The sequence below is a fragment of the Anser brachyrhynchus genome (assembly GCF_964034855.1).
Source record: "Anser brachyrhynchus genome assembly, chromosome: 3".
Classification (NCBI taxonomy): domain Eukaryota; kingdom Metazoa; phylum Chordata; class Aves; order Anseriformes; family Anatidae; genus Anser; species Anser brachyrhynchus.
Window position 1 is genome coordinate 41,926,645 of NC_137696.1, and position 27,081 is coordinate 41,953,725.

A 27,081-nucleotide genomic window follows, 5' to 3' on the forward strand; every position below is an offset into this window, starting at 1 on the left:
CTAGAGATGCATACTCGAAGTCTACATATATCCAACACGTTTCCCCATTAATAAAACCCATTTATAATCTTTGTATAAAACAACATGAGTTAAGAAAAAATCCCCAAAATCCAACCTAAAAGACAATATATTTTTGTGCAGAAAACTTTGAATAGGAGCAGGAGTACATGGCACACTACCCAGAACCTGCATTTTCCAGAGTCTGAAAAGGAAAACAATCATGCTTTTCATGTATAAACCTAGGAAAGCATACAGAAATCTGAATAGTACAGCCTTTGCAAATAGTTCCTGCACAAGAATAAAAATGTAGTATGCAGAACTGCTGTAAAGAAAAATGTAATGGTAGAGATTTAAAATGTTTAAAAAATATTTGATGATATTTGTGCACAGACAAGTCAAACTGTAAAAGATGAAACCCTGGTCCCACTGACTTTATCCACATAATACCTTTCAGGCAGGTTAGGTAATCATAGGACCTCATCAATTTAACTCTTGAAGACTAACAGGATCTTTTCAGACTGGAAGGAAAAGGTTCCACTAGACGTAACAAACAAAAATATGAAAGGAACATCATGACCAGAGTATCCCTCAAAAGTGGGTTCCTCTTGCAACTCCTGCAAGAAGTCAAACTCTTTGGAAAGAGAAAGAGTGCCTGGAGCTGGGGACTGAAGGCTTGACCTAGCCTGCAAGTCTCCTCCACCTCATCCACCATCTTTTTCCTCAGAACAGAAAAAGAAGGGCTAGCTGGAGACCACCAGTGCCCCAAGGCTTGAACACAGCCAATTACTTTAACCTTGCTGATACCGTTGGAGAAAGGAAGGAAGAGAGTCTATGCCTGGCCAAGCACTTGGAACAACTTATGCATCAATACAGCTGGTGTGATAATCCCCCAAACAGGACATAATCCCTATGATGAAGCTCAGCTGCCCTCTGTACATTGGGAACTTTGCAGTTATAATACCGGGGACTATAGTAGAAAGGTTTGTAAGTTACAAGGCGATGAAGCTGGCTTTTCTAGTTCTAACACTCCATGATAAATGGTTAAATAAAAAATTCACTTTGAATTCTCAAGCAGGGAAACTCTAGGAATGATAATACCAAGCATTTCCCTTCAATGTGCAGCACACTACTGCATAAGGCTATTAAGGTATATGCTGTATAACTGGATTTATGCTTTTTTTTTTTTTGGTATCTGGACAATGGTGTGACCTGAACAGGATTTGTTCTGCAGTTACGGTTCCATAGGGATGCTATGAACAATCAAACCACCTGCCAGACTGTGTCACCTAATTGTCCACAGGTGTAAGGAAAGAATCCTTCCTCCTCTTTTCCCTTACCCATGCTGCTGTAGTTTGAAACTTAGTTTAAGATGTCCATTAAATCACCAAGCAATGGCCTTCGATAGAAGCAGCAGGAGACTGGACTGTATGGACCACTGATTTCATCTTTGATAAATACACTCAGGCATGAAGATTAGTTTGTGTGGAACTATTTGATGTCCTTGGATCTCTACCTCATAGTACTCAATGCCTACAAAAGCAGGGTTTCTCCTCCTTCGCTCCCTCCATTCCATTATACATTCATATATAACTCAATTCTTCAGGCCTTATTGCTATGATTCATTAGGTGCATGCTCTTAATTACTTTGCAAGATACTCTACTATCGTGAGGAGAAAAGATCAGCTCTTTGCCCTGAGCATTCAGCAATTGACAAATTCAACACTTAATCAGGCCAAATACTACTCTCTCCTGATGAATTCTGAGGAATGAGATTTGTAAAAGTAAGGCATTGTGCAACATAGCCTCAGATTTCAAAATTAGCTCTTAAATTACTGAGCAAGTAAGTGCTAAGCAGTCCCAGAACCTGCAGAGCCTTCCTTAAAATATCATTCAGGTTCACAGGGAAGGCACAAAGGTGCAGAACTGTAACTGCCAAGACCAAATGACACAGTGCAAGTGTCCACACAACCACCAAAAACGCTGCACCTAATTGGTGGTATCTCCATCCATTCACCACAGACAGTCTGAACAATTTTCTTGCAATTCTCTATCAGCACTCTTCATTTCTCACCTGGAAAAGCTCCACAGCTATTCTAGCCCTAAGCCTCTTCTGGCCAGAGATGGAAACCTGCCAAAACATGCAGGAATACTGTGAATGAGGTGTGCTAAAGAGTCCACTGGGACTACAAACTCATTTTTACACAAGGTCTGAGCATGGGTGTGAACCCAGATGTCTAGAGATAGACTATTGCATTAACTTACTGTGCCATTTGTCTGCTTTCACAACAAACTCATGCTATATTTCATCGACAAGGCTACACTTTGCTTCAGCCACACGGTGACAAAAGCAGGGCTGCAATACTAATTTGTTCTAAAAAAAAGTTCCACGTAGGGCCATCTTTTGTACTGACAGATGATGCATCCTCTTCCACTGACACCACAGGGAACAGTCATCAGATGTCGAGAGGGATTTTCCAAATGCCTTCAGGGACCTAATTAGGCTGCCACTGAAGCTGGTGATAAAATTCCTGTTGCCTTTAGAGGTATGGGTGCAGGGATAGACCCTTGCTGTGCTCTGCAAAAGCTTCTCTCTCATCCATGTGCTATGCCACAGCTCAGGCTCTCTTCTCTATTTTGGACTTTGTCTGTATCCTGGTCCTGTGTGTCATCTGTTTTCTCAGTCCGATTTAGAGGACAGGATCATTGAATCAGCGCTGAACAAACTGATGGCAAAGATAAAAACAACAACAATAACTGCCACTAAAGATCAATTTTTCAGTGCATGATGGAATGGAAATCTGTCCCATCTGAAACCTGTAGAGATTTTTAAAATACTGCTTTAAAAAACATGGAGACTGACTGTTAGTTAAGTATTCCTAGTTTAACACCCTTATTGTGACCAGCTGGAAAATATATTTATCGAGTGGATTCATTGCCATGAAATTAAAAAAGAATAGATTTTTTTTTCAATTTCAGCCCATGATAAATTCCTCTTTTTATTTTACTAGCTCTCTCACATTGTATTAACAGAACTTTATGAAGTGTTTGCCAGGCCAAAGGCTAATCTAATTACACAGACTTCTCTGGATCAGAACGGTTTGTTATAAACTATTACAGTGACTTGGCGTCTGTCTGTGGATGTGTGTGTCTACACAAAATGATAAAATCAATGTTCTCTCCCCCAAGCTGTGAATCTCCAAAACCTTTATGTGCAATCTTCTCAAAAGGTTCCAAATGTATTAAAAAGGGGAAAAAAAAGAAATGAAGAGGTTTTTTTTCTAGTTTGAGTTCATCCAAGATGATAATTTACACAGTAAAATTACTGTGCATCAAACATTGCCCCCCCCAAATAAAGTACTTTAAAATATCTATGTTCATTAACACAGAGATTTAGCTTCCTTTTCTCTCCTCACTATTCCTCCTTCCTCTGATTCTCAGCTGCTCAAACCATTAATGTTCTGTGACAGAACCAATCCACAACTGATACGGAAGACTGGCTTATGCACTGAAGGACCAAAAGTAAATAACTGTTGAGGGAGTCAAGGGAAAACCTACATGGGTATAACGTACTTCTTGAGGGCGTAAAATGTCTGTCGAGGGAGTCAAAAGCAGATGCCTGGTTAGATCCAGCTTTCTTCTGTTCCAGTGCATGAAATTCCACGTGCCAAGCCGCGTACCAGCACTCTGCATGCGGGACAGCTGCACATCCCTTCGCGTGGTGCAAGGGCCCAGAGCCAGTCCATGAAACGTGTACTGCTCCAGCCACATCTCTCCTCCTCGGCCCAGCACACCAGGCACGGCTAGTGAGCAAATCAACCAGCAGGTCAGAAAGCAGGAAGGAGGTCTCACTAGGCTTCAAAACCAGGAGATACAGACCTGGCCACAGGGGAGCTTGAGATGAGGTTCAGCTGCGACTGGTCTCACACACACCTCATGAGACTTGACAAGCTTGTGGAGATCTTAAGCCTCGTTAAAATTGTTTGGCACGTCTCCAGCAGTGCTACCATGTTAAGGTGCTACCTGACTAGCCGTAGATTCCTCCAAGGTGGAGAAAGTCTCTTGAATTGCTAAATAGGAGCAAGCCTGGTTTTCTGGGAGAACACCAGCCTCAAAGGGTTCAGTTAATCAAACACACTAAAAATCCTAACAAATCAAAGCACCAAGTATTTGAGTCAATTTTTTAAGGTTCTTGAGACCATATTAGCTAGTAGACACTAAACGAGCTCCCCAAACTTAACTAGAAAGCAGAGGCATTTCAGGCATCTGTGCTGATGGGGAGTTTTCTGCTTTGTTACAAGAAAATTTCAGCAAAGCTATTCAGGCACCAGGCTGCCTGTATTCTATTAAAGTAACATGACTGCTTCTCCTGTTCAGTCTCTCCTTCTCTCTCTCGCCAACCCCTAAACGTTTTGCTTTAAATTTGATGACCAAAAGGGGCAGAAGAGAGCAAAGGTGACATTACCAGAAAGGGAAGTGGTTACTGGTTGAAGATCACAATGTCATCTGGAGAAGGATGAAAGTGCAGAGACGGGCAGACAGCCTGCCTTCTACTCCTGCCACCTTTAATAACTTCCTTCTTCTTTTTTGTTAAAACTTGAAAATGAAACCATTCAATTCAGATGGCTGCTGCCAGTCTGTCTGCCTGTCAGCCCCAGAAACCAGCTGATTTCTGTATTTCTCTGCAGCAGCATGACAAAGTCATTGCGCTGCTGACTCCAACCTTCACGTAATACCCACAATGTAGGGGGCTCCCGAGGCAGAGCAGCGTATGTGGGAAATCTGCACTCCCACTGCTCAGCCCCAGATGGGACCACTCGTTAAAGGCATGTCAGGAGCAAAGGAAATGCTGAAAGAATAGGTGCCACTACAAAACCTCTCATTTAAAAGCAAAGGCTTCTAGAAAGGCCATTGAAGGAGTACCAGAGCAGCCCTGCAGCTGTTCGGCTCTTGCAACTGAGAACAAAAGATGCAAACACAAGAGGACGGTCAGGACCCACCTAGAGCCCGCTATCCCTCCCATCATTCCCATATGTGGTGAAGCACACGGGGGACTAAGAATGTGGCACAGTACCGCCTATCTGCAGGCTTTCAAGTCTAAGGGGCAACCTGACCATCTTGTTACTAGCAATGTCCAAATTACTCACAATCCAATTCTTGTTCCTAGGGACATGCATCCAGCTCTAATGTCCCATCGAAAGCCCTGCACGGATGTCCCAAGGCATCATTCAGGTAACAGATTTTAAAAGTTTACTTGACTTTGAACTCCATCAAGCTAAGAAGTGATTTCTGAGAAACCACAGCATATGCAGAAGAGAAACCAAAATGTTCTAATTAAAGGCCTTCTCCTGTTATCGGAGCATATTGGATTAGTGCAAACCGCATCAGAGGAAACTAGTTAATCCATGTCTGGTTGATTTGTACACTGGGGAGGCCAAAAGATTTTAGCCGTCAGTATTATTTACAGCAGCTATAACATCCTGTCAGTTTAATGACAGAAAATCCAGCGTTACTTTTTTGGCTGAATGATGAGAGTTTTCTTTTTCAATATGCAAAAAATTCTAACTATCTTACTTCTAAACCAATATTATAAATATACTTTGATTTGTGATGTGATATTAACTTCAACAATATCCATGACACATGAATTAACAAGGCTGATAACCTCCAGAGAGTTGCAAATAGAAACACGATGTCACAGCCATGGTAAGTCATTTCAGGAGCATTTTAATTCCTCATGACAACAGTTCTCTTGATGGAGGGGTGGACTGGGCAAGGCCAGGATTTGCCTGGATTATTCTCTAGAATTACTATCATACATCCTGACACAACATCCACGGTTATGTTCAACTGGAAAAGCATGAGAACTCTGTCATGTCCCACTGCACATATAAGCCAGAACAGCCTGTTCAGCTTTTGTGCTGCTTTCTGGGAGGACATACTAATAAATAACGAGCGTACCTCTAAACACACTCTTTGTTAAAGTGCAAACGAGGTTCTTCATTTATGGTCCCAAAGCTTCCACATTCCAGGTGGGTCGTTTCTGGCCTTTTTCTCCTTGGCACACTGTTTAGACAAAGAAGCGTCTGTATGCTTCACTAACCCTTACATTGTGCTAACTCTGGGCTTGAACTTTCAGGCTAGGTGATATTTTTCCCCTTTTCTAAATGAATGGCTTGTTGAACGCTTTGTTGATACAGGGCTGAAGAGAGGTATATTATACCAAGAGGGACCAGTTTACATACAGCGATACACTGGTATATTTTATTAATGCAATCCATCATTTACCTTATCCTCTCCGTGAACAAAACAAAGGTTAAAATTTATATGTAACTGCCCAATGCAGAGATTTTTGTAAGGCTTGTTTATGAAAAGAGAAAACAGTGTGGGAGTAAAATATAATTCATAACATATAAATATATCCTAAAGGTACAATAAAGATCATGGCATCAGCTGAAATAAAAAGCGTTATGGCAGAAATGGGAGCAGATCCTCACATTAGAAGGCAGTGGATAGATCAGGAACGGAGGCTGAGGAGGATTTGGTAGCACCCCTCTGGCCACACAGATGGAGCACCAGCATTAGCTGAGCATGCAGGACGCTTCTGCCTCTGGTAAGTCCAATAAAGTGCTGTTTCTAGCACGCAACATCTCAAGTATCAGATAATAGAGATATTTGTTACTGCATAAATGGCATCTAGACCGATTACAGTTATACTGTATTCCTCTTTTCACATAACCAGAGTGGAACCAGGTACTTGTCTGCTTGTCCTATCTATCTATAAACAAGTAAGAGGTGGTGAGTTAGCTGCGACTGCACAAAATTTAGGCACCAGATCTTTACCAGATGTAAGTAAGCATTGATCAGTGAAGCTGCTCTTGCAGACCTCTGCCCTGATCTACTTGATCACTGTCTTCCACTACAGCTCACAGACATCTTCCTCCCTTTTTATAACAGAGTAGTGTCAGCAGGACGCACAGGGGAAGCTGGATGGGAGGGAAGACACTGGTTGGTGTAAGAGGAAAAGACAGGTTCCAAAAAGGGGAAACAGAAGACAGCCCTGAGGTGAATGTGAGAGGGTGAAAAAGTGGCACTGACGAAGACAAGGTAGACGGCCCATACTCCTGGAAGCAAAGACAAGGCAAAGACAGCAAGATGTAGTCAGGGGATATATTCTGTAGAGTAAGAGTGATATTGTGGTCCTGAAAACTAGACAGACAGCAAAAGGGCAGGGTGGAAGAGTTAAATATCACAGTCATTAATGAACTGAAATTAGATTATAAATCCTTTGGGATCTGTCACCCACTGTGGTAATGATGTGCTGCCCTGCCTCTTCATTTCACTGCAGAGACCATTCTGCTTATGAGACTGTAAGCAATTAGAACCAGAGCCCTCACCTCCATAAAATATATCGGAAGACACACAGATTGGAAGAGAAGCACATCACAAACTACATATTTGTGTTGGAGCTACTACAAAGTATATAAGAAATGCCATGGAATACAATGTTTTTGGCAGCTGCACTCTGCTTAAATCAAAAATAGGAAAGATAAAAAGCAAAACTACTAGACGAGAAGAGGCTGCAGTTACCACAGACAAAACTTCTGTATCAGAAATGGAATGGAAGAGAGAAGACAGTGCCCTACTTCACTTAATTGGGAGTTGATCACTTCTGTCATTATTAGTTTAACAACAAACAGTCCTCATTGGGAACAATTGATTCTGTTCAGTTTTCATATACTCTGGGCCTCCCAAACCTGTTGGCCCTGTGCAAACAAGCCTTCTGAGAAAATAAGGAAACAGCTTAGAAAAAAAAAAAAAAAAGAGATAATTTTTACAGCAGCAGAAACAGTTATTGAATTCCAGCTTTTTAGCGCTGCTGTACTGTGGGCTGGCAGCTTTCAGAAAGAGAAGCCTCTAGGTCTGGGGTTTGTAAGCAATTTGCCACACTTGTCATCCTTGCCGTATAAAAGCCTTTCCCGGAGGATATTGTTCTAACAAAATTATCCATTGTAAAGGCCAGCAGCATGCTCATCGTGTCTCAATCAAGGCAGCATAAAGAGGAAAGTCAACCATGCATGTCTATCATTTGGACGATTAGCCTTTCTGTCTGCAGACGCTATTCTAAAAGGCTAGTGCTCGGAAGCACCTAATTTCTCACTTGGAAATTATTTTTCTTTGTCTGTCAAAAGCACATAGCAATGAATGTCCTCTGAGAACAATATTCAGGAGCTTAAGACAGAATCAATGCAAATACATCAGAAACATCCTTGTAACCTCTCTATGACCAAACAAACAAAAAAAATGGGTATTTGTGACCTGGAGCAGCTGAAAACAATAACAAAAGAAAGCAGGTGAGTACAGGACACTAGTCCTTATGCATCTCCATTTACACTTTTGATACTGCTGCTATCAGTCTCTTTTGCTTACACCATCTTCCCTCTGCATCTCATCAGCTGTATTAATTACAATTATTTTTAAAGACAAAAACCAGACAGTCAAAAGAAAAGAAAGCATTATTTCCAAGGAGCCCTTCATAATCATGATACACTGCTTTAATCTGTGATCTGTACTCTCTATCTGATTTAGACTAAATTATACTACTTTCTATTATCAGTAGAGTCTTTTAGTATTAGCTCAACTGCTTTTGCCCCTTGATAAATCAAAAGAAAGAAAATCCATGAATTGCAAGCAACATCCTTACAGATCCACCAGTACAAGGGCCTGATGAGTATACCTGGTAAAATAAAGCCATTTACTCAACAATGTAAAAATTATTGCTTAGTCTGTGATAATGATTTATCTACCACTTTGTGTACTTTCTGCTAAGGCAAAGTACTAAGCCAAGAAAGGTCTACGAGTTTTCAGTTCATTCTTACTTTCCTTCTTTCATTCTTTTGTGACATTTTTAACAACAACTCAGAAGAAATTCTTCAAAGGGATCAGATCTGAACCATGATGACAAAGGCATGTCTAGATGGAGCTAGGAGTAAGATTGGTTGGGTTTTTTTTCAGTCTGAATTGAAAGGAAGGTTCACTTCTTTCCGTATCTGTGTTATCTCTAAGATCAGTAAAACACAGACAAACTGTCTTCTTAATGGGGGAAAAAAAGCACAAGCAAAAGCAAAAATATTTGTATACTACGGGGCTGCAACAGCCTTTACTTCCAAGCTCGACTAAGTATCAGCAAATGCAAATTAACGTCTCACTTAACACAGAGCTCTTCCTGCCAGACTATAATCCTCCTCATCCTTCCTCCTCCTCCCTGGTACTCTTGAACTTGATGCGGTCTCTGGCAGCTGTTTGGGCTGTGTAAATTAAAAGGCACCACTGCATGACAGAGGTGTTTTTGTTTGACTTCTGCAAGCACAGGCTAGGATTTGAACTGAAGGCATGATTGCTGGGGACAACCTGCCCACCATGCATAAAGCAATATTTATTTTTGCTATTTTTTTAATGAAGTGAATTAAATACTACGGAAGATGCCATGTTGACAATTTTTGAGGCCAAAATATTTCTCTAAACATACCACGTACTGCATAAACTGTATCCAGATCAGTTTACCTATTAACATACCTCAGCTCTATTTGGCTAGGGCCATTTCAAGGGGCAAAAGAATTGTTTAGTGTCTGCCTGTTTAATCTTGGGCTCTCAGTCAAGATTGCTAATTCACATACTGGTTTTTCTGATCTATTTGTCAATTCACTGTGAGACCACCAACAGCCTTCCCTCCACTGCTCTGAATCTCGAGCTGTCTGGATTTTGAAAATATCAAGCCCTAAACCTCTCCTCTAACACCTTCTTTTAAGAAAGTATCTTTCCACTCAGTCTCCATTTTGGGATATAATAAAAATTATTAAAATGAAGCAGACTTTCATGGTCTCTCTCTCTGAACAATTATCTCCGGCAAAACATCTCTGAAAATCCAAAGAGCAGAATTCCTGCACAACCCCACATAGGAAAGGGCAGTTGCTTGAGGGTCCCTTGCTCACTGTGGGGTGATGGCTGTCCTAAATAAGCCTTGAAGTTCAGTTACTGCACATGTTGCTGTGATGTGTGGTGGGCAGCAGATATGCAAACAGCCCCCTAGGCTTGCGCGGCCAAGCAAAGCAAGCTAATTTATCTTTCCATTCTTAAAATCCCAGCAGCAGGAGCACACTGTGTTCAGGAAACAGCCATTTTAATTCAACATTTGCCTTCTACACGTGAGAGTCATAGCTGAATTTGGTTCACTTTGGTTCAGAAAGCATCACTCTTACAGAGCCTTACACGCTTCTGCGTTCCATTAAGAGGCTTGTTTGCCATCTAGTCTTAAAGAAGGTGGCTTCAGATGGTAACACTTAGATGACAAATACTTGATACAGCTTCCGATTCAGACCTTAGTTACTTGCCCTATTACCACTCTTACTAAACCATTGCTCGCTATGAGGTATGAAAGTTAGTCTCTAGAAAGTATCAAAATCAATTACCAGCCTTTATTCACAGTCTGATTTTCTGATCAGCTGGACTTTGAACAATCATTACAAATTTGGACTTGAACCACTTACTTCAAAACAAGGAAATGCGCTTCAGTGTAAGGTTGTGTGCATTTTGTCCCTGACAGCTAGGGAAGAAAGCTAACAATCCTCCAAGGAGACGAAGGAAGGGTATGGGTGGGCGGCAGTGCTGTAGGATTAAGGTGTTGGGAAGAAGGGAGGGAGAGAGCATGTTACCACAGCTTTATCTCTCTTGTCAGGTCATTTGATCCTGAACTAAGCAATGAACATGTTTACTTAGTAGTGTATTTTTAAAAGATTTCCAAGGGGGACAGAGAATTTGGCAAATACTCTTCTATTTCACGGTACTAAAAGAACCTAAAAATAAAGGAAAAATAATTGGGTCTTACGGGAGCATGTTAAAAACAAGTGGAAGGGTGCTTCAGCGAGATAAAGATAAGTGAAACTTGCAGAGAAAAGAAAGGTGGGCTTTGTCTGCAGTCTGGTATTTTAGACAGGATGTATCTTCTCTATCCAGATGCTCTAGGACTACCCTCTAGGAGAGACAAATTGATATATATCATTGTACAACATGCACACACAAAACCAGCAAATCACATACACACACAAAAACAAGCACTGAGATGCAAAGACTTACTATGAAAACACAAACAGCCCAGGAGGTATTTTCAGCTCTAACAAACTTTCCTTGAAAAAGCAAAAAAATATATATAAATGCAGGGCAGGCATCCACCTTGTATATTATCTGTCTAGACAGTAACTGGGAAATCTGTAAGAAAATATTAATAGCCTGCCTCTCTGGTACTCTTTGCAGATCTGACCAAATCTCTGCAGTCTAGCCTTGAGAGACAGCGGATGCCGACAATGCCTTAAAACAAGGATTGTTTGATTAATCTTTGTTTGGGGATTACTGTCTGAGAATTTAGGGGAGATCCAGATATATGAGAAGAGCAGTTTCAGTTTGTACACTTTAACTCCAGTTTTTGGTAACTGGCTGCTTGTCTTCCCCTTTTCCACCCTCTAGATGCAAGAAAAAAAAAAATAAAGCATTTACCGATGCATATGTAAATCACATCAGGGAAAAACAAGGCTTTTGGAATGAGAAGAAACATCAATAATTAAGATACAGTGCTCAGACAGGAACAAACACAGGCAGAAGGACCACAGGCACTTACTGTGCACTTTACCTCCCCACACATTGTATCTTCTGCTACTGAAGAAACCAATATTTAAGCAGCAGCAGCAGCTTTCTCCACTGTTTTAGTCTGATGAAAAAAGGAGGATATTCCCACAGCAACCACCTGTGATAAACTAGTCTACACAGTAGATTGAAATCTTCACTAATACCAATATTAAATGGAGAACGGTTTCATTTGCTTTATTTTTTGGACTACTAGAACTATGTTAAAAGCAGGACAACATATGATTTACAGTCTTCGACACTGAGCTCCTATATTGGTCGTTTCACAAATGCAGTTGCTTTCCAGAAAAATGGTGGAGTAAAGGTCATGCTGCAGTTCTTTGCTAAGCTTCTACTCCATCACCGTATCAGGCGCTTAATCAAATGGGCTTCCCTTGATAGCCTTATCTCTCAGTGGGTCAGTGTTGCTTGGACAGAACTGCAAAATGGCTGCACATTGCACCAGCTGTGTTACCTATTTCATTTAGAGCAGAATTTCAGTGTTCTGAAAATTGCTTAGCAAACAGGACTTGAAATCAAAGTGACAGTACTCTCTCATGCCTCAAGTAAAAGCACATTTTGGTACCCAGCAGGTGACCAAAGAGTAGCTGTGAGTTGTTATTTTAATAGTATTGAAAGGTATCATGCAGAATCCCCAAATCAGGCAAAGCCCTGCCAGTCATTGACAGACAGCCATGGGCTGCACAGGAAAGGATGGAGGGAGAGCACTGTCATCTGGTGCTGGACAACTGGATGCTCACATTTCTCATTGCCCAGCCCAGCTATTATGCCGCAGGAGACTCAGGGACGCCAGGGATTTCATGCCGCTGTGATCCAAAAGGAGCTTACAGACCTCCAGGGAACACCCTGCATCAATTCATCCTGAAGCTTGAATATTTCACACTAGTAATGTCTTGTCTGGCTTTATATTGTGGGAGGAGAAAACAGTAAGAGGTTTATATAGAGGAAGGCTAATAATCACAATACTCTTCTTATTCAGCATTATTAGTCTCTGCTGAATTAGATGGATCAGTGAAAGATTCTTCATTCCTTTGGAGATAAAAACAGAACAGTCGAAAATTGTGAGGAAATATTGTGCCTGTTAGTCTCTACGTAAAAGCCCTAGAAATAATGCTCACAGAGATAAGATGTAGAGTAAGAAAATAATAAAGGCAAAACAGCAAAGGCAAATTCCCTCTCTGTGCTGCTCTGCAATTAACTGTTTGAAGCAATTCCCGATCCCCTTAATCTCGAGAACTCTGCTTATCTGCCCATCCAGTTATTTTTAATTTGTACTTCTATTATTACTGCTGCATTATTAATACACCCTGATAAGATAGGAAATAGCATGGTGGTGGTCCGTTTCAGCAATGCCTCTCATGGCTTGATAGCCTTTACGATGAATAGCTCCCTCCTATCCGAGGAGATTCACGATTCTTGCTGGTCACAGGGCACGAGGCCCAGGAGGAGTCCCACATCCTCGTCCGTGTTGCTATTTGGTTTCCCAGAAAGCAGCCAGGGCCTCCCCATGTTTATCACATCTGCACACACTGTTATCAATCAGGGTGCATGCCTTCTCCTTCTGTGTGGCCAGGCAACACACAGCCCCGGTGCCTCTGTCAGATCTCTTGCCAGCACATACCTTAGCACTGCTCCTCAGAGCTGACAGAAAGTTAAAGACAAAAATGCGATGTTTAAGGTATTTTCTTGGTGGGGGGGTATAGCAGCTTTTCTGGCCACACTGCTTCCAGAATCTGGGCCCAGGTGCCAAGCCAGTCAAGGAAAAAAGTCTATAGGAAATCAAGATCTTTGTTTGGCTAATAACTCTAGCAATACAAAATGGTGGAAAGAAGGGGGCAAGACATTACATCAAAGACAACTCTAAGACAATAATTATGCTCAGTGTACAGTTGGAAATACATGTGTTACAATTTCTGTGGGGAAAAAAAAAGAGAAAAAAGGGGGGCAGGGAAGAAAGGATCAACAGTTTTTAAGTTTTCCCACGTTTATGTTTCTGTAATGGAATACGTGCTGCTGTAAAGGTTACTGTACAGCTATCCTGGCATTTTAATACACACCACATTTTTACACCACATCTTTTTCTAACTAAGTGTCTCCCCTTCAGTACAAATATTATAAATTGAGCAGATCTGTGGAAAAATCACGCAGCAATTAATATGGATGAGACCAACTGGGATCCACAGAAATGTAATAGAGCTTCACAGATAGCTAGATAGCTAGAGAATTTAATGTAAAATGCTGCCGTTTTTATGAGCATTTTCAGTCACCCCAAAGGAGAAAAAAAATCATGTGATGTATAGGCGGACAGACTTAAGCAAGAAGAAGGATAATATTCTTGGTTAAAATCAAGTTACTGGGAATATCTTAAGAAAATTTTGAACTCTTCCTCTTACAAAAATCATCTGGTCTATAAAGTCTTGGCAAGTTATCCTCTCAGTTTTTCAGAAAACTTGTTCAGCAACACCATACATTGCTCTTTGCAATCTATTCCCACTGTGCTGGGTGAAGGGGGAGGTAAATATATATATACACATGCACCTATGTATGTTTGTAGATACAAATATACACCCTATGTATAGTGTGTATTGCACATATACCTAACCACCCACCCCTCACAGATGCACCCACTCCATTTCTCACTTCTGAGTGCTAGAGAAGTAGTTTTGATGGTGATAGACCTTAAAAATTGTATTAACTAACCTCATTCATTTGCAAAATTGATCAGGTCAACGTTTTCAAATTTCGTTTTTACCTTTAGTGTATAGAAAAGAAAGATTCTTTCATAATGAAAAGTGGGAACGCTGATGTATTGCATTTCATTCCTGGCATTTAATATCTCACTATCCAATTAAAGGTCTTTTAACTGCTAATCACTTCAGCAGCACTATAGATTAAAACACCTATTTAGACGGGGAAAATGAAATGGCATTTGGTTATCAAGAATTCAGATCCACTAATGCAATGTTTCAATGCCAAGCCACACTACCTACCTTTCTAGGAAGGAGCCCTCACTGAAAGCAGCTTGCTGTTCTGGTTACAGAGCAATGACACCTTGGGGATCTGAGGGCCAGAGGCTCTCATCTAATGGTTGTGTGCATTGTCATCAGCTTTACAGGTCCATCCTGGCAGAAGGAAAGCTGAACATCTCCAGCCCTTAAATCAATAAAGAACAATTCAGCCTTCCCTTGGTTTGCATAAGGGCAAACATGAAAAAGCTTTCTTGGTCATTTCTTTGAAAGTCCGATAGCTTCATGCATAAATAGTGGAGCATCTGAAGTCACTGTGCTGCCTTGGGTAGACTTGGGTGCAGTACAGTGAATCTTCAATGTTTCTTAGACTGGAAAGCAGGGGATGCAGACTTCCATCTGGAGGAAAGTTGCAAGCATCTAGAACTTTGTGCAAGCATCTTATTATTTCTCCTGGTAGCTGGTTTCATACTAAAGTTAAAGGTTCAGAGCAGAACGCAAGAGGCTGTGTTCCTACTCAGGGAGAGATTCGTTTCACCTTACCTGAGCGAGCCAAAACACAGATATCTTATTCCAAGACAGATGTCTACGTCACCTCTGTAATCAATGAAGAAAGAAAACTAGATCTGGTAGGCAAGTCAGCCCATCCTAACAGAGGCAACATTTTTTTCCATTCATCCATGGGAGGAATTTATATGACCAGCCTAGATCAGAAGTGTAGCATTCACTTAATTTTGCAACATAAATGCCAGCCTAAGAAAGCACAATAATTGTGGCTCTAAACACTGAGGAAAAAGACAAAGAGATAATGACTTGGAGCGTGGAGACGCAGGTTTTTTGAAAGAAAAGCACAAAAAAGGGTAAATGTATCCAGAGAGATCTTCCCCCCAAAATGTGTTTGATCCCTAAATAAAGAGGCAGAAAAGGGAAGAGTTGGTGAATGAAAAAAGCTACATTCAGTGGTATTCTCACTACTAAGCTACAGGTCACACTAGACTCTTCCTCAGCTCAGCTGGTTATCTATTTAAGTCAATGTTGTACAACAGAAATGAGGCAAAGCTCAGATTTTTATTATAATAGAAATCAGAATAGCCTTGCAGCTGAATCATTAGTCCGTGATGTTACAGCAGTGCTACAGAGGAGCCTCCAGCAGTGTCCCCATCCTGCCTGTGCCACTGAGCACTGCTCTTGGACACATGCTGAGAGGAGTCAAACACAAAAGAAAAAGTTGGGGGGAGAAGAGCTTTAGGAAGTTTTAAGGAAAAAAATGTAATAGGGTCTACAATTGAGAGTTTAAAGTACAGTGCCTTCAATTTACATAAGATCTCAGAAAACTTACCATGATCCACGTTTAAGGAAACTATTCAGCATTTAAGTTCCTTGCTCAGCATTGTCTGAGAAACACCCTTGTAATTTTCAGTTTCTTTCATCTTGACTTTCCTGATTTATATTAACCTCTTCTTCGTGGATTTAAATATAAATTTAATGGGGTGAGAGATTTAGGGGGGATAGGGCAGGGAAGAAGGGGACATTTCAAGAGGTACTACTGGAAGTCTTTGAAATGAACTGGAAAGGATTAACTAGACCTATTATAATGCCCCAAAATATTAACAAGCAGTATAATTTAAACTGAAAAGCGGAGTAAAAGAAAATACAATAGCTCAGACAAAGTTTGAAGAAATCAAAGTCTTAAAAACAATGGGTTTTTATATTCTAGAAAAATCTCAGTAATTTTCACTCAAATTGCATAAGCATTAATGTTTAAGGGATTTTAAAATGTGGCCACTCTACTGTGATACTATTTCAATAGCATAAGAGTATGTTTAAAACATATTTAATATGTCACCAATGTTAAAGATTTCTGCAGCTAATGAAGGTTGGCAACATTGGAACAGCCAAATTAATTGAGCCATGTGATTGTGTATCAAGGCTCCTAGTCAACTACATGTCTATAAATTATGATCATTCACACCAATAAGAGGCTTCAATTCAAGAACACAGGCAAGTAACCTAAAAGTCAAAGACTGATGCACATGAAATCATATATCCATGACAATGCAGAGGGCATTGTATAAATAAAGTCACTCAGGAATGTACAAAACTTAATGGCACCAGGCTGAAGTGATTTAAGCTATTTTTCTTTTGATCCTCAATGTTTACACAAAAATTCAACAAAACAGACCACGGTAAACAATATAAAATTAGGGCTTACAGCTCTCTCCCTGGGTGAATTGCACTATGAAAGAATCACAGAAAGGATTGATTCTTCTAAAAAAGAAATAGGAAATACTATCAAAATGAGGTGCAGCCTTTTTCATATCTTGTCTGTCTGGTTCAATTCCATCGGGAAACATCCTCCATCCACCTCTTGTGTTCACCAGTTCACCCATAGGTACAATTTCTGAATACACATAGGAAGATGTCAATAAAAAGAGGAACACCTTTTTTTTTTCTTTTTTTTTTTTTTTTTAATTCTTTGGGGCAAAAAAGAAGGAATTTTCCTGATGCCAGGAGTGACAACTTGTCAGACCACTTCCCAAGCTTTCAGTGGTTTGTAGGTGGGCCAAAACGGACAGAATGCCCTTAATCTGGCTCATTAATGAGTAGGGCTGAGATCTAATCCTCCCCTCCCAAAGGGACTGGCTAGATTATACGGCAGAAATGCAGCCTTGTTTTTCCACACAGAATTTCTGTGTAGTTTAGGCAATGGGACAGGTTTTCCTGTAGCAAGCTTGGATGATACGCACTCTTAGCTTTCCATGAAGCTGCAGCTTCTACACTTTGCAAATAGAAGGAACAGGAATTATGCCCATCCTCTAAATTGTGGAAACATGACTGGGTAGAAATTTCTTTAAAACACATCTTTCTTTAAACCTCACAGCCAACCTAAATGCAATGACAGGCTCCTGGGATGGCACTTGCACAACAATTGGCTTTAGAGAAAAAACAAAATATCTGTGCATAGAAAATATGACTGAGGGTAGTAAGAGATTATTATTTATAGCGATTCTTCCAAATTCTATTAATTTTACCTTTTTCTTAAAGCAGCTTGAGGTATTAAAACTCCTCTGAGAAAAGTGCACCTAGCAGAAATCTCGCTGAGGTGCATGAAGGCTTTTGTCTGCTCCAGCTGATATAGTTGGAAAGGAAAACCCCAGTTCTGAGCAACTCTGGATGGCAAAAGACCGTCTGGATTTAATTCCAAGTGGAACTAACTATTTAATTTATACAACAATCATGTTGACAACAATGATGAACACATATGTCTCCTTTAAATGCCTCAAGGGATCATCCTTTTTTCCCCCATTTCAGTAACCATGGTAACTTTGGGCAAAAACAGCTTCCACCTCAGAAATTGCTTTCTGTGATAAAGGGTTTATCGCCTAACAGTTACTTTTTCTCCCTATACACCTGAATGATAAAGGAGAGAGAACCTCTCCTTCGCAAAGGGAAGAGCACTTCTGCTTCTCTCTGAAAAAGCTTCAAGATGGATGGCAGTGAAGTGAACTACAGAACATATCTTGCAAGCTGTGCTGGTTTTTTTGCTGACCTTCACACAGCTTTTCATAAACACCCACTTAATGTACACAATAATGTTGTCAAAAAAATCCTCACATCCACAAATCAGTCAAAATGAAAACTCGCTGAGTAAAAAGGGAGGTTTTCTTTATCTTCTGGGCTTAGTCAAGATGTGCATCAATTTTGTTTCCTTTAAATCAACTTTGCAAATCACATAAATCTAAGAATGTCTCTCTACTTTCCACTGTACTGATCCAAAGAGTTGACACAGCTATTGAAAATATCTTTTGGCAAAGACTATTCAAACCATGATTCATACGGGCTACAGCAAATAGCCAAACTCACCATTAACACATGTATTGCACTGTTATAGCCTGGATTAAAACATGTCAAGGCCAGTGCGGTAAGTTTTGCCTAATTAGTGAAAAGTCCAATAAACTATTTTAAGGCAGTGGATAGCTGAAAAACTAGCAGTTTGCAAGGTGAAAGCATTGGCATGTTCTGTTACCCCAAAAGATAGTTCTGCACCTACTGAGAAACCTGAACTGCTTGGGCAGTAGGGCTTGTTCACTGTTACTTTTGGCAGGGGTACACAAAAACAAGAAACAGCTCCAATAGAGAAGCACGGACAGAAAGAGCAACATAGACAAGAAAAAACTTGAACAAATATTGGTACAGTAGAACCAAGAAATGCCCTTAAACTGGGGAAGGAATGGGATAACGAAGTGCTTTCTGAAAGGTCCTGGTGGTGTAAGAAGGAAAATTACCTCTGGTTGCTTCTCTTCATTATAATGCAAGATTTTGTATTTCTTAGTAAAGGAATTGAATTGCATTAACAATACTTGATCTGTTCCCTTTATATCACTTTCCCAATATGGAAAAACTCTGCGAAGCAATGCTTCTTTACTAGCCACTTGGATCAAAAGAACAGTAGTAGTATGTTACGTGATCAATACTCAAAGTGGGATGATATGACATTAGACCATCTTTTGATTTTAACAACACACCACTGCCTTTTTTATGCCAAGGATCTAAGACTCTGCCCATTAATCATCAGTGGTATCCTGTCTTTGTGGACCTCCTGCCTTCAAAGGAGCAAGGAGTATCACAGTTCTCCCCACACAAATGTGTTCACCTTCACCGAGATAATCACCAGCTAGCCTTCATGGTGGGAACCCGCAGTGGGATTCGGGGAAGTTGGTACCAGCTCGCTGAGACATTTGCAGCAAGTGAGAGGAACGACACAGCTGAGTGCCTCTGAAAATCTTCTGCTGTTTTGGCAGAAGCAATCTGAGGTCAGACAAAATCTGTCTGATGCTTCTAGATAGAGTTTTAGGCAAATCAGTGTGAGGGAAAGGTAAGCTGCAGACTAATGTAAAGTGAATAGTAAGCTTTAGGCTTATTTCAATCAAGTATTGTGCTTTAATGGAAGATTAAATTCTTACAAGCCAGGCACTATTTTTATTTGAACCTTCTGCAGTACATGACACAGATACTTAGAAGAAAGGAACGTGACTCAGGAGTGTCTATCACACCATCAGCTCACCTGCCAGCATTCTGCAAGCATTCCTGGCATTTGGCCACAGCCGCAGGTCAGCTGTCACTCATGGCCCTTCCCAGCCAGGCTCCATGCTCAGTCCCTGCCAAAAGACCATCTCCTGCATCTCTCACTTGCTTACTGACTGTAAAAAAAAAATCATCTGTGCTGCCTCCTACCCTGCCCTACACACTTGGGAAGGGTTCCTCAGAAGCATCTGCAGTGTAACCTATTACTCCCATTTCAAAGATTTTAATAATCTCATCTTCTACAACACCTACCAAAACTTGACAAGGGCTATCTAATATTGGACTGCTGGATGGGCTGAGGACACTACTGTGAAGATGAGCGATAATACCTCATTCTTTCTTCCTGCTTCCCATCTGTCTCATCTTTCTCCCTTCATTGAGATTGTAAGTGCTCTGGAACAGAAATGACGTGTTTTTGTTTTTGTTTTTGTCTGAATTTATATATTATCCAGCAAAATAGGACTAGGCTTTTCAAGCAAGAAAATCCTGGTGCTACAGAAAAATAAAAAGTAAACACAATATCGTGTAAGTAAAACACAAACACAAAAAAAGTAAACACAATTAAAGTGCATTTCGTTAGTAGGTTGAAAAGACTTGCCAAAGAAAGTTCAATGATGACGTGCTTCTCCTTTGCATCGGGATGATTTCTATTAACAAACATTGCTATTTTATTTTCATATTGACCAGTACCAACATACAACAACTCACACACACACACAAAAATAATATGTAAGTAAAGGTAAATTAATCTCTGTTCAAACATAACAAATACTTCTCACTGGCAGAGTTCTGTAAGACTACACACAGAAAAATAATAAATGAAAGAAAGCCCAGAGATCACATCCATTCATCCTAAACCCTGTGCCACCTGAAAACAACCTATATATTAAGGCTGGCAGCAAATTTTTCATTTAAACTGTTTTTCATGGGAAATGTGAGATTCAGCAAAACATCATCTTTTCACAGAAAGAACATTTCAGGTTTAGTTTCCTTCCTGTTTGACGTAACACAGAGGGTGGAGAGAAGGAGGGAAGCAGATTGGGGAGCAAATCCATGGAAATCTTATCTTAGTCATGGAATAATTTGTTATTTCTGCATGGAAAGCCTTTTTTTTTTTTTTTTTTTTTTTTCCTATTTCTTGGCCCATTGTCAGAAAGAACAAACAGACTTAAGGAGTATGTTCCGGAAAATGATGGGACTTGGGGAAACCGCACGTACAGTCATCCAGGATAGCGGCACTCTTTGTCTGTGTTTAAGTCCAGCGAAAGCAATCTGCCACTCTCCTCTGGACAATAGCCCAGAACACAATGACTCAAAGACAGCACAGAGAGAACAAAAAATGATGCTCAAGCTATGTCAGTTTGCAGAACTGGAGTGTTGTTCAGCCCAAAAGAAAACTGCTATCAAGAAACAACTGTGGGAATAACCGACTACTTCCCTGGGGATCAGCTCCCTCTGCTAGCAAAGGCAAACCCAAAGCACATGTGTATGTCACAACCCATACAAGCACCACTGCCAATTTATTTGCAATATAGTCGCAACCCTTTTACTTTACTTTAGGGAGAGATAATTGGAAATGAGTCCAACAAAGGATCTGATCCCTTACTACTTCACCTTGACACTGCTGTTTCTCTGTGTGGTCAACGGTGTGTCTAACATTGAAGTAAAATACTGCTTTCCGTTATTTCATCCTCCTCCTCCAGTAAAGCTGAATGTTAGCATTCAAATAATACTTCTTCCAACTTCCAGGCTAGTACAGCTTGCTTTGCAAGTGCTTTTGTGGGAAAAGGTGTGAAGCACACAACCTGGATATAAACTCTCTAATTCACTTCTCTTTGTTTAGACTATTCAGCTGTACCCATATCCATACTAACTGAGCTGGCTAATTAACTTTTAAATATCTCGTTGATAGCAAAATCCTCCCGGTTTAATTCAAAAAATTATATGCCTGCACAAGACAGTTGATCCATTCCTAAGAAATTTTGGAATTTGAAATGAATCATTCCCATCAATTTTGTAATGAGAAGTAGAATCTTTGAAAATTCTACTAGCAGATGTGAAAAAATGTCTGCTGTTTGGTGCCCAGTCCATTTTAGAAAACTGCGAAATGAAATTTAACCTCAAAGTCTATGCTTTGAAGTTCCTGACTTCCAATCCTGCAGCTTCTTGGATACTTATCTACCCCGGAAAACAGAGAGCTCTCGAGCTGATGCCAAGCCAGTAACACAGAGCTTCTGTGCTGGGGCTCCCAGCCCTACAGCCAAGAGCCCGCCTGCTGGGAAGCTAGCCCCAGGTTGTCTGTACGATGCCATACCCAGGCATCTTGGAAACCAAACACCTTGGCAAGGGCCTGCCTTCCATTCTGGTGAGCCAGGATTTCCAGTAACAAACTGCCCTGCCAGAAAATTCCCAGCCCATTCAAGCCCAAAGCGAACCAGAGTTTTATCACACTGGGATTGTTCATAACATGGTATTTAAATATAAAACAGAAAAAAACTAAGTGACTAAAAATAAAGTTTGGCTTCCCTGAACCCAATTCCTCCCCACGGGTCCACAATTTATGGATTTATAAACTTACAGAAACATTATGTGAAAGAAAATGCTGAGAAAATTAACATAGTTTTTTGCATGTTCGTACCGGAACATATGCCCACCAAACTGAACATATATATAAAAAATAAATAAATAAAAAGCAAACAAGCTAAAAATTCCAGTACTTCATCTGAAGTTTTCCCAGTCTGACAGATAAATTACATTGTTACACTGCGGTTGCCCACTTACTATGCCTCACACCCATCTCTCACCTACTGAAATGTAAATTACGCTATAGAGGTAAACTGATGGGCAACTCTGATGAAACCATAGGAGCTTTAGGTCATAACTACAGGGTGATTCCTAGAAGAAATCAGAGGTGAAAAATGGAACTGAATTCCAGAAACTGCAGGCTAGACATAATTTTGCTAATGAGAATGTCGTGGAAAAAATGAACTTTCTCTATTTTGACTATATGAATTAATCCACTTTGGTTTGCTACCTTGGAGAAGCATGTATTAAAACTTTTTTTTTTTTTGAGCCTCTTAGATATTTCTCACATACTCCAATAGCTTCTTCATTTGCTGGACTGCAAAATTTCAGTTTTACATATATAGCCTGGAGCCTGTTCTGGTACATGGTGTTGATGGAGAAGCAAACTGTATCTCTGTTTGGGTGTACTGCAAGACTGGTCCCCAAGACCTGTTCATTAGAAATCCAAGATCAGATGAGAAAGAAAGGTTCGGGTCAAGCTTACAGTGTTTTCACGGAGCTCCATCTGTGCAAGCATGTAGACCCTTTACTTGGGAAGGACAAAAACCAACAGTCAGGGTAAGTGTCCGCATAGTTCAACAAGGGAGATTGGTCCCCTGTTTTTATAACCACGTCCTTCATGATTCCTCAGCAGAAATTTTATTTGTACTCAGATATAACCTGTCTCAAGCACAGAAATGCAGGAATCCTGAGAAGAGAGCTTCTATTTTCCATAGCAGGTTCTTATACGAACTATAACACATTCAAGCTTCTTCCCCCTCCCACTGAAGACAGAGTAGGCATCACTACTACCTTTTATCAAATCATGACAGATTTGTACATTTCTTCCCATTTACCAAGCCAGAGGAAAGGAAGGGAGCCTTATGTGGAGGGAATCCTACAGGCCTTTTTCAAATGGGCATAAACCAGCCACAAAAGTAATACCGCTGTTCTATGAAAAAAAATATGGAACTGTGCAATTTCCCAAAGTGAATGTCCAAAACCAGCAACAGAAATACCAAAGCACATCATATGTTCAGTACTCCTAGATTATATATTACAGTTTCTCTTCTAAACAAAAAGATTTGCAACAAACTCATTGTCTCTGCTTCGTACCCAATGAATATGGAAAAGCCGCACACACAGATGCTTGCATAAGAAACTACCTTGATTAAAGCAAACTGCTGTCTTCAGCAACCGCGTGTGTGTATTCCCAGATGTAATGTGCCAGGCTCTCCATTTCTGACAGGGAAAAAGGGCTACTCAGACAAATAACACAGCAACAACAAACCATATAGCCACCTTCCCCATTGCTTCCACCATTTTCTATCATAAGTATGCACCTACACAGCATTTTAAGGGGGTGTGATTGTGGAGAATGGAAGGAAGTAACATGACAGAAGGAAAAGGGAGTAATTCATCATTATCAGCATATGCTTTGTTCAGGTATGCGGATCAGGTATGTCCAGCCTTGTCCTGACTGCACTGGAAGAAAGCCAGGATAGATGAGTGAGAAGCAAATTATGGTGCATCCAGCCAAAATACCAGCCTGGACAACAAAGGGATCAGGAACCCAGAATATGCCACAGCAAGCACCTGCTACACAGTTTAAACACAGCCGCAGAGACCAACCTTCTCCAGAAACCCTAGCAGAATGGACACTGTCACCCCTGGGTAGCACCACGGCCCCAGTGCAGGTGCATTTTGCCCAACTGAGAGCTCGAAATGTATTATTGCTGCATGGTGAGGGCTGCCTGTGCTCAAGTCAACTTCAACCTTATTACAAATTCGCGTGTACTAAGTAGTCTGTGTTGTCAGGCCTTTGTGCATGTGCAGGGACCAACTGCAGTAAAGCCAAACAAGAAACGACGTGCTTTTCCAATTCTCTTGATGCTTAGCACAGGGAAAAAATCTCCTCCCACAGAAAATAAGTGTTTTAGTGATACTTGTAAGGCTTACCTTGCCCACACCGGGGGTGTCTTTCACTTTGCTGACTGCCCTTAACAAACATGGTGGTGCAGGGGGTGGGGAAGTCTGAAGGATACTGCTGAAGCTGGTAGAGAAGAGCGGAGATTCAGGAGCAGACGATGCAGAAGGTCTGTGCTTCTTCTTTTTAGAAGACAGGTTCAATTTCTGAGCAGCTCTGTGGGAAAAATGACAAGAGTAAGCTAAAAAAAACCCAAACTCATCAACACAAGCAGTCAAGAATAAATAAAGGTAATTATCAGTTAACATTTATATAGGATCTCAATTTTGACCTCACCAATTGCAACAGCTCTACAATTCTGGTACTTTACTCATTAAGTAGGGTCAGAATCAGGTCTCTGTCATTGTCTCATCTGTTGAAACAATTCAGCCTGCAAAAAAAGCTCCAGAACCTCCAACTAAATCAATGAGCTATATGCCAATTTCTGTTATAAAAATAAGTTCAGTCACCAAATGGTTAACACAGAATTACTTGTCACTCATAAGCCTCTGATTAGAAAATGAATACTTGTGCAATGTTTGGATGTAAGCAGCCACTGTTACGCCAATTAGTATTAAACGCTCAGGTGAATTTGCTGAGGTGTAAGAAGCCTTGCACTAGCTGTTTTAAATTTCTATCAATTCTTAAAACATAAGACAGTCTAAAAGCTTAAGAAGTGATGACCAATGAAAATATTGCTGCTTGCAATGAGATAATCATACCATCTATAGCTGCATTAACCACTAAGCAGGGAAAACAACGAAGACAGTTTTTAAGCTGCAGTATTCTTAGCTAAGAATGCTGAAGTTTGTGTAGACTTTCATTAAAAAGCTAAGCTTTTCTGGAACAGAAACATTTCAATATTTTGCTTTGCAAAATGTTTTGAGAGGCAATTCAACACTCAGCCTTTGTTGCAGCTGTTTTGTTCCAACACACGTGCATTCTGCTCTGCCCAGTGATAAAGCCGATATTCATCATGTTGTCCTAGAGTTTCCCTTTTGTAAAATGGACACTTCAAACAGCGCGGGTCAACTGAAGCACGATCCCAAAGGATGAAGCTCAACAATTCATGAAGCTACATTCCTGCTCTTTGCTTTGGCAAAGAACTGTGGCTTGAGGTAGGTATAAAAGCAGTCTATGTTGACAGTAGCTCTCCTTACCTTGCTGAAGTGTGACAGTCAAGACCAGTCAACCCTTCTAGGTTTTAAGAAACTTTAGCTCTACTACACTGGTATTAGTATATGTTACCCAAATCTAAACTTCCAAAAGTGATTAAATTATTTTATCCCAAAGAGTTAGGGAAAAAAGACTGAGTGCATATATATATATATATATATACACACACTAATTTCGGTATGCAAGTACCTTGTGTTTGTATCAGATGTCTCAAACACACGAACAAATTACTGCTGGGCATGAAGCTGCCATATGTCAGCTGATCACGTGTGCACTGTGTGCCACCCCAGTGTATTCTTTTAGCCTATGGCAAATGCAAAGCAGTTCTCGATAAATTAGTTTTTAACAAAAGAGAAGCACTAGGAGATTTTAATTGACCTGACACAATTACAACTCGGAAGTCTCTGCGCTACCTCTTTGCCCTTGACCTGCCCCTTCCTTCTGGCTTTGAGACTGCAGTGCGTAACCTGGCCCTCTCTTTTAAGATTGTCTGCTTTTTCTCAGAAAACGTAATCAGAATTAGTTGGTCAAAACCAAAGCAAAAAGCACCATTTTTTCCCTCTTCCTAGCACCATGTCAATGACTGGATAGGGTTTGTTGATTTTAGCTTCCACGTTGTCCATTACTAATGCTTTTATAAAGTTGTCCATGCTGAATCGAGATTTCCCATGTGTCTTAGCTTCATAGAACATTATTCTAAGCCAAATCTTTTAGTACGTGCAACAGCTGAAAATACAAATGTTGAACGCACGGAATGAAAAATTTACTATGGTCTTTACACGGTCAAGCTCAGTAGTCCAGGCTTAAATAAAGGCAATGGCTCCCCCTCTCTGGTCATACATCTGGTCTCACTGACTCACCTTGGGGGAATACGTATTGCCTAAAAAGCATTTTCTAAGTTGACTGAGCCATTCTCTCTTGTCACTAACGACATTATGCTGCTCTTTTTACGAAGCTGATAGTGTAATACAAACCACTTCTTGAACAAATTAAGCTGGTGGCTGGCATTTTTCTTAAAGAAAAAGCACTGTTGGAGGCAACTGGCCTTTTCAAAGCCTTGGAACTGTATTCTAGTTTGACAGTTATAACCTTTGAGATTACATTCAAATGGAAGAACCTGCATTTTACTTTATATTTTTGGCCTGCAACTGGTAAGATGTATGAAAAAGCAATGAACTACATCTCACAACTTCATGGGGTTTTCTGTTTTTCCCCAAGGAGAAAAAATCAATGGATGGAGGGCTAGAAAATCATTTACGAGCCCTATCAGACTTTACTGAATTTTGAAAGGGATCAAAAAGGCAATAAGTCTCAGGTAATTCCCAGAGCATTTAACTGGGAAAGGACGGATATTTCAACCAGATGTAGACTGCAAAATGGCACAAGCCTGTACAGCGTGACTTTCTCGTG

General features: G+C 40.5%; 1 protein-coding gene across 8 annotated transcripts in view; it reads right to left on the reverse strand.

Moving 5' to 3' along the window:
• Positions 1-27,081, reverse strand: part of KIF26B (kinesin family member 26B) — a 293,782-nt gene that overhangs the window by 80,820 nt on the left and 185,881 nt on the right. For 6 of the 8 annotated variants that reach the window (XM_080586714.1, XM_080586713.1, XM_080586717.1 and 3 more), the window contains one exon: positions 24,489-24,672. In XM_080586714.1, the coding sequence (XP_080442840.1) occupies positions 24,489-24,672 (184 nt within the window). Of the gene's footprint in view, positions 1-3,555; positions 5,296-24,488; positions 24,673-27,081 lie in introns of those variants that run through there. The other 2 variants (XM_080586719.1, XM_080586720.1) reach the window with 2 other exon arrangements.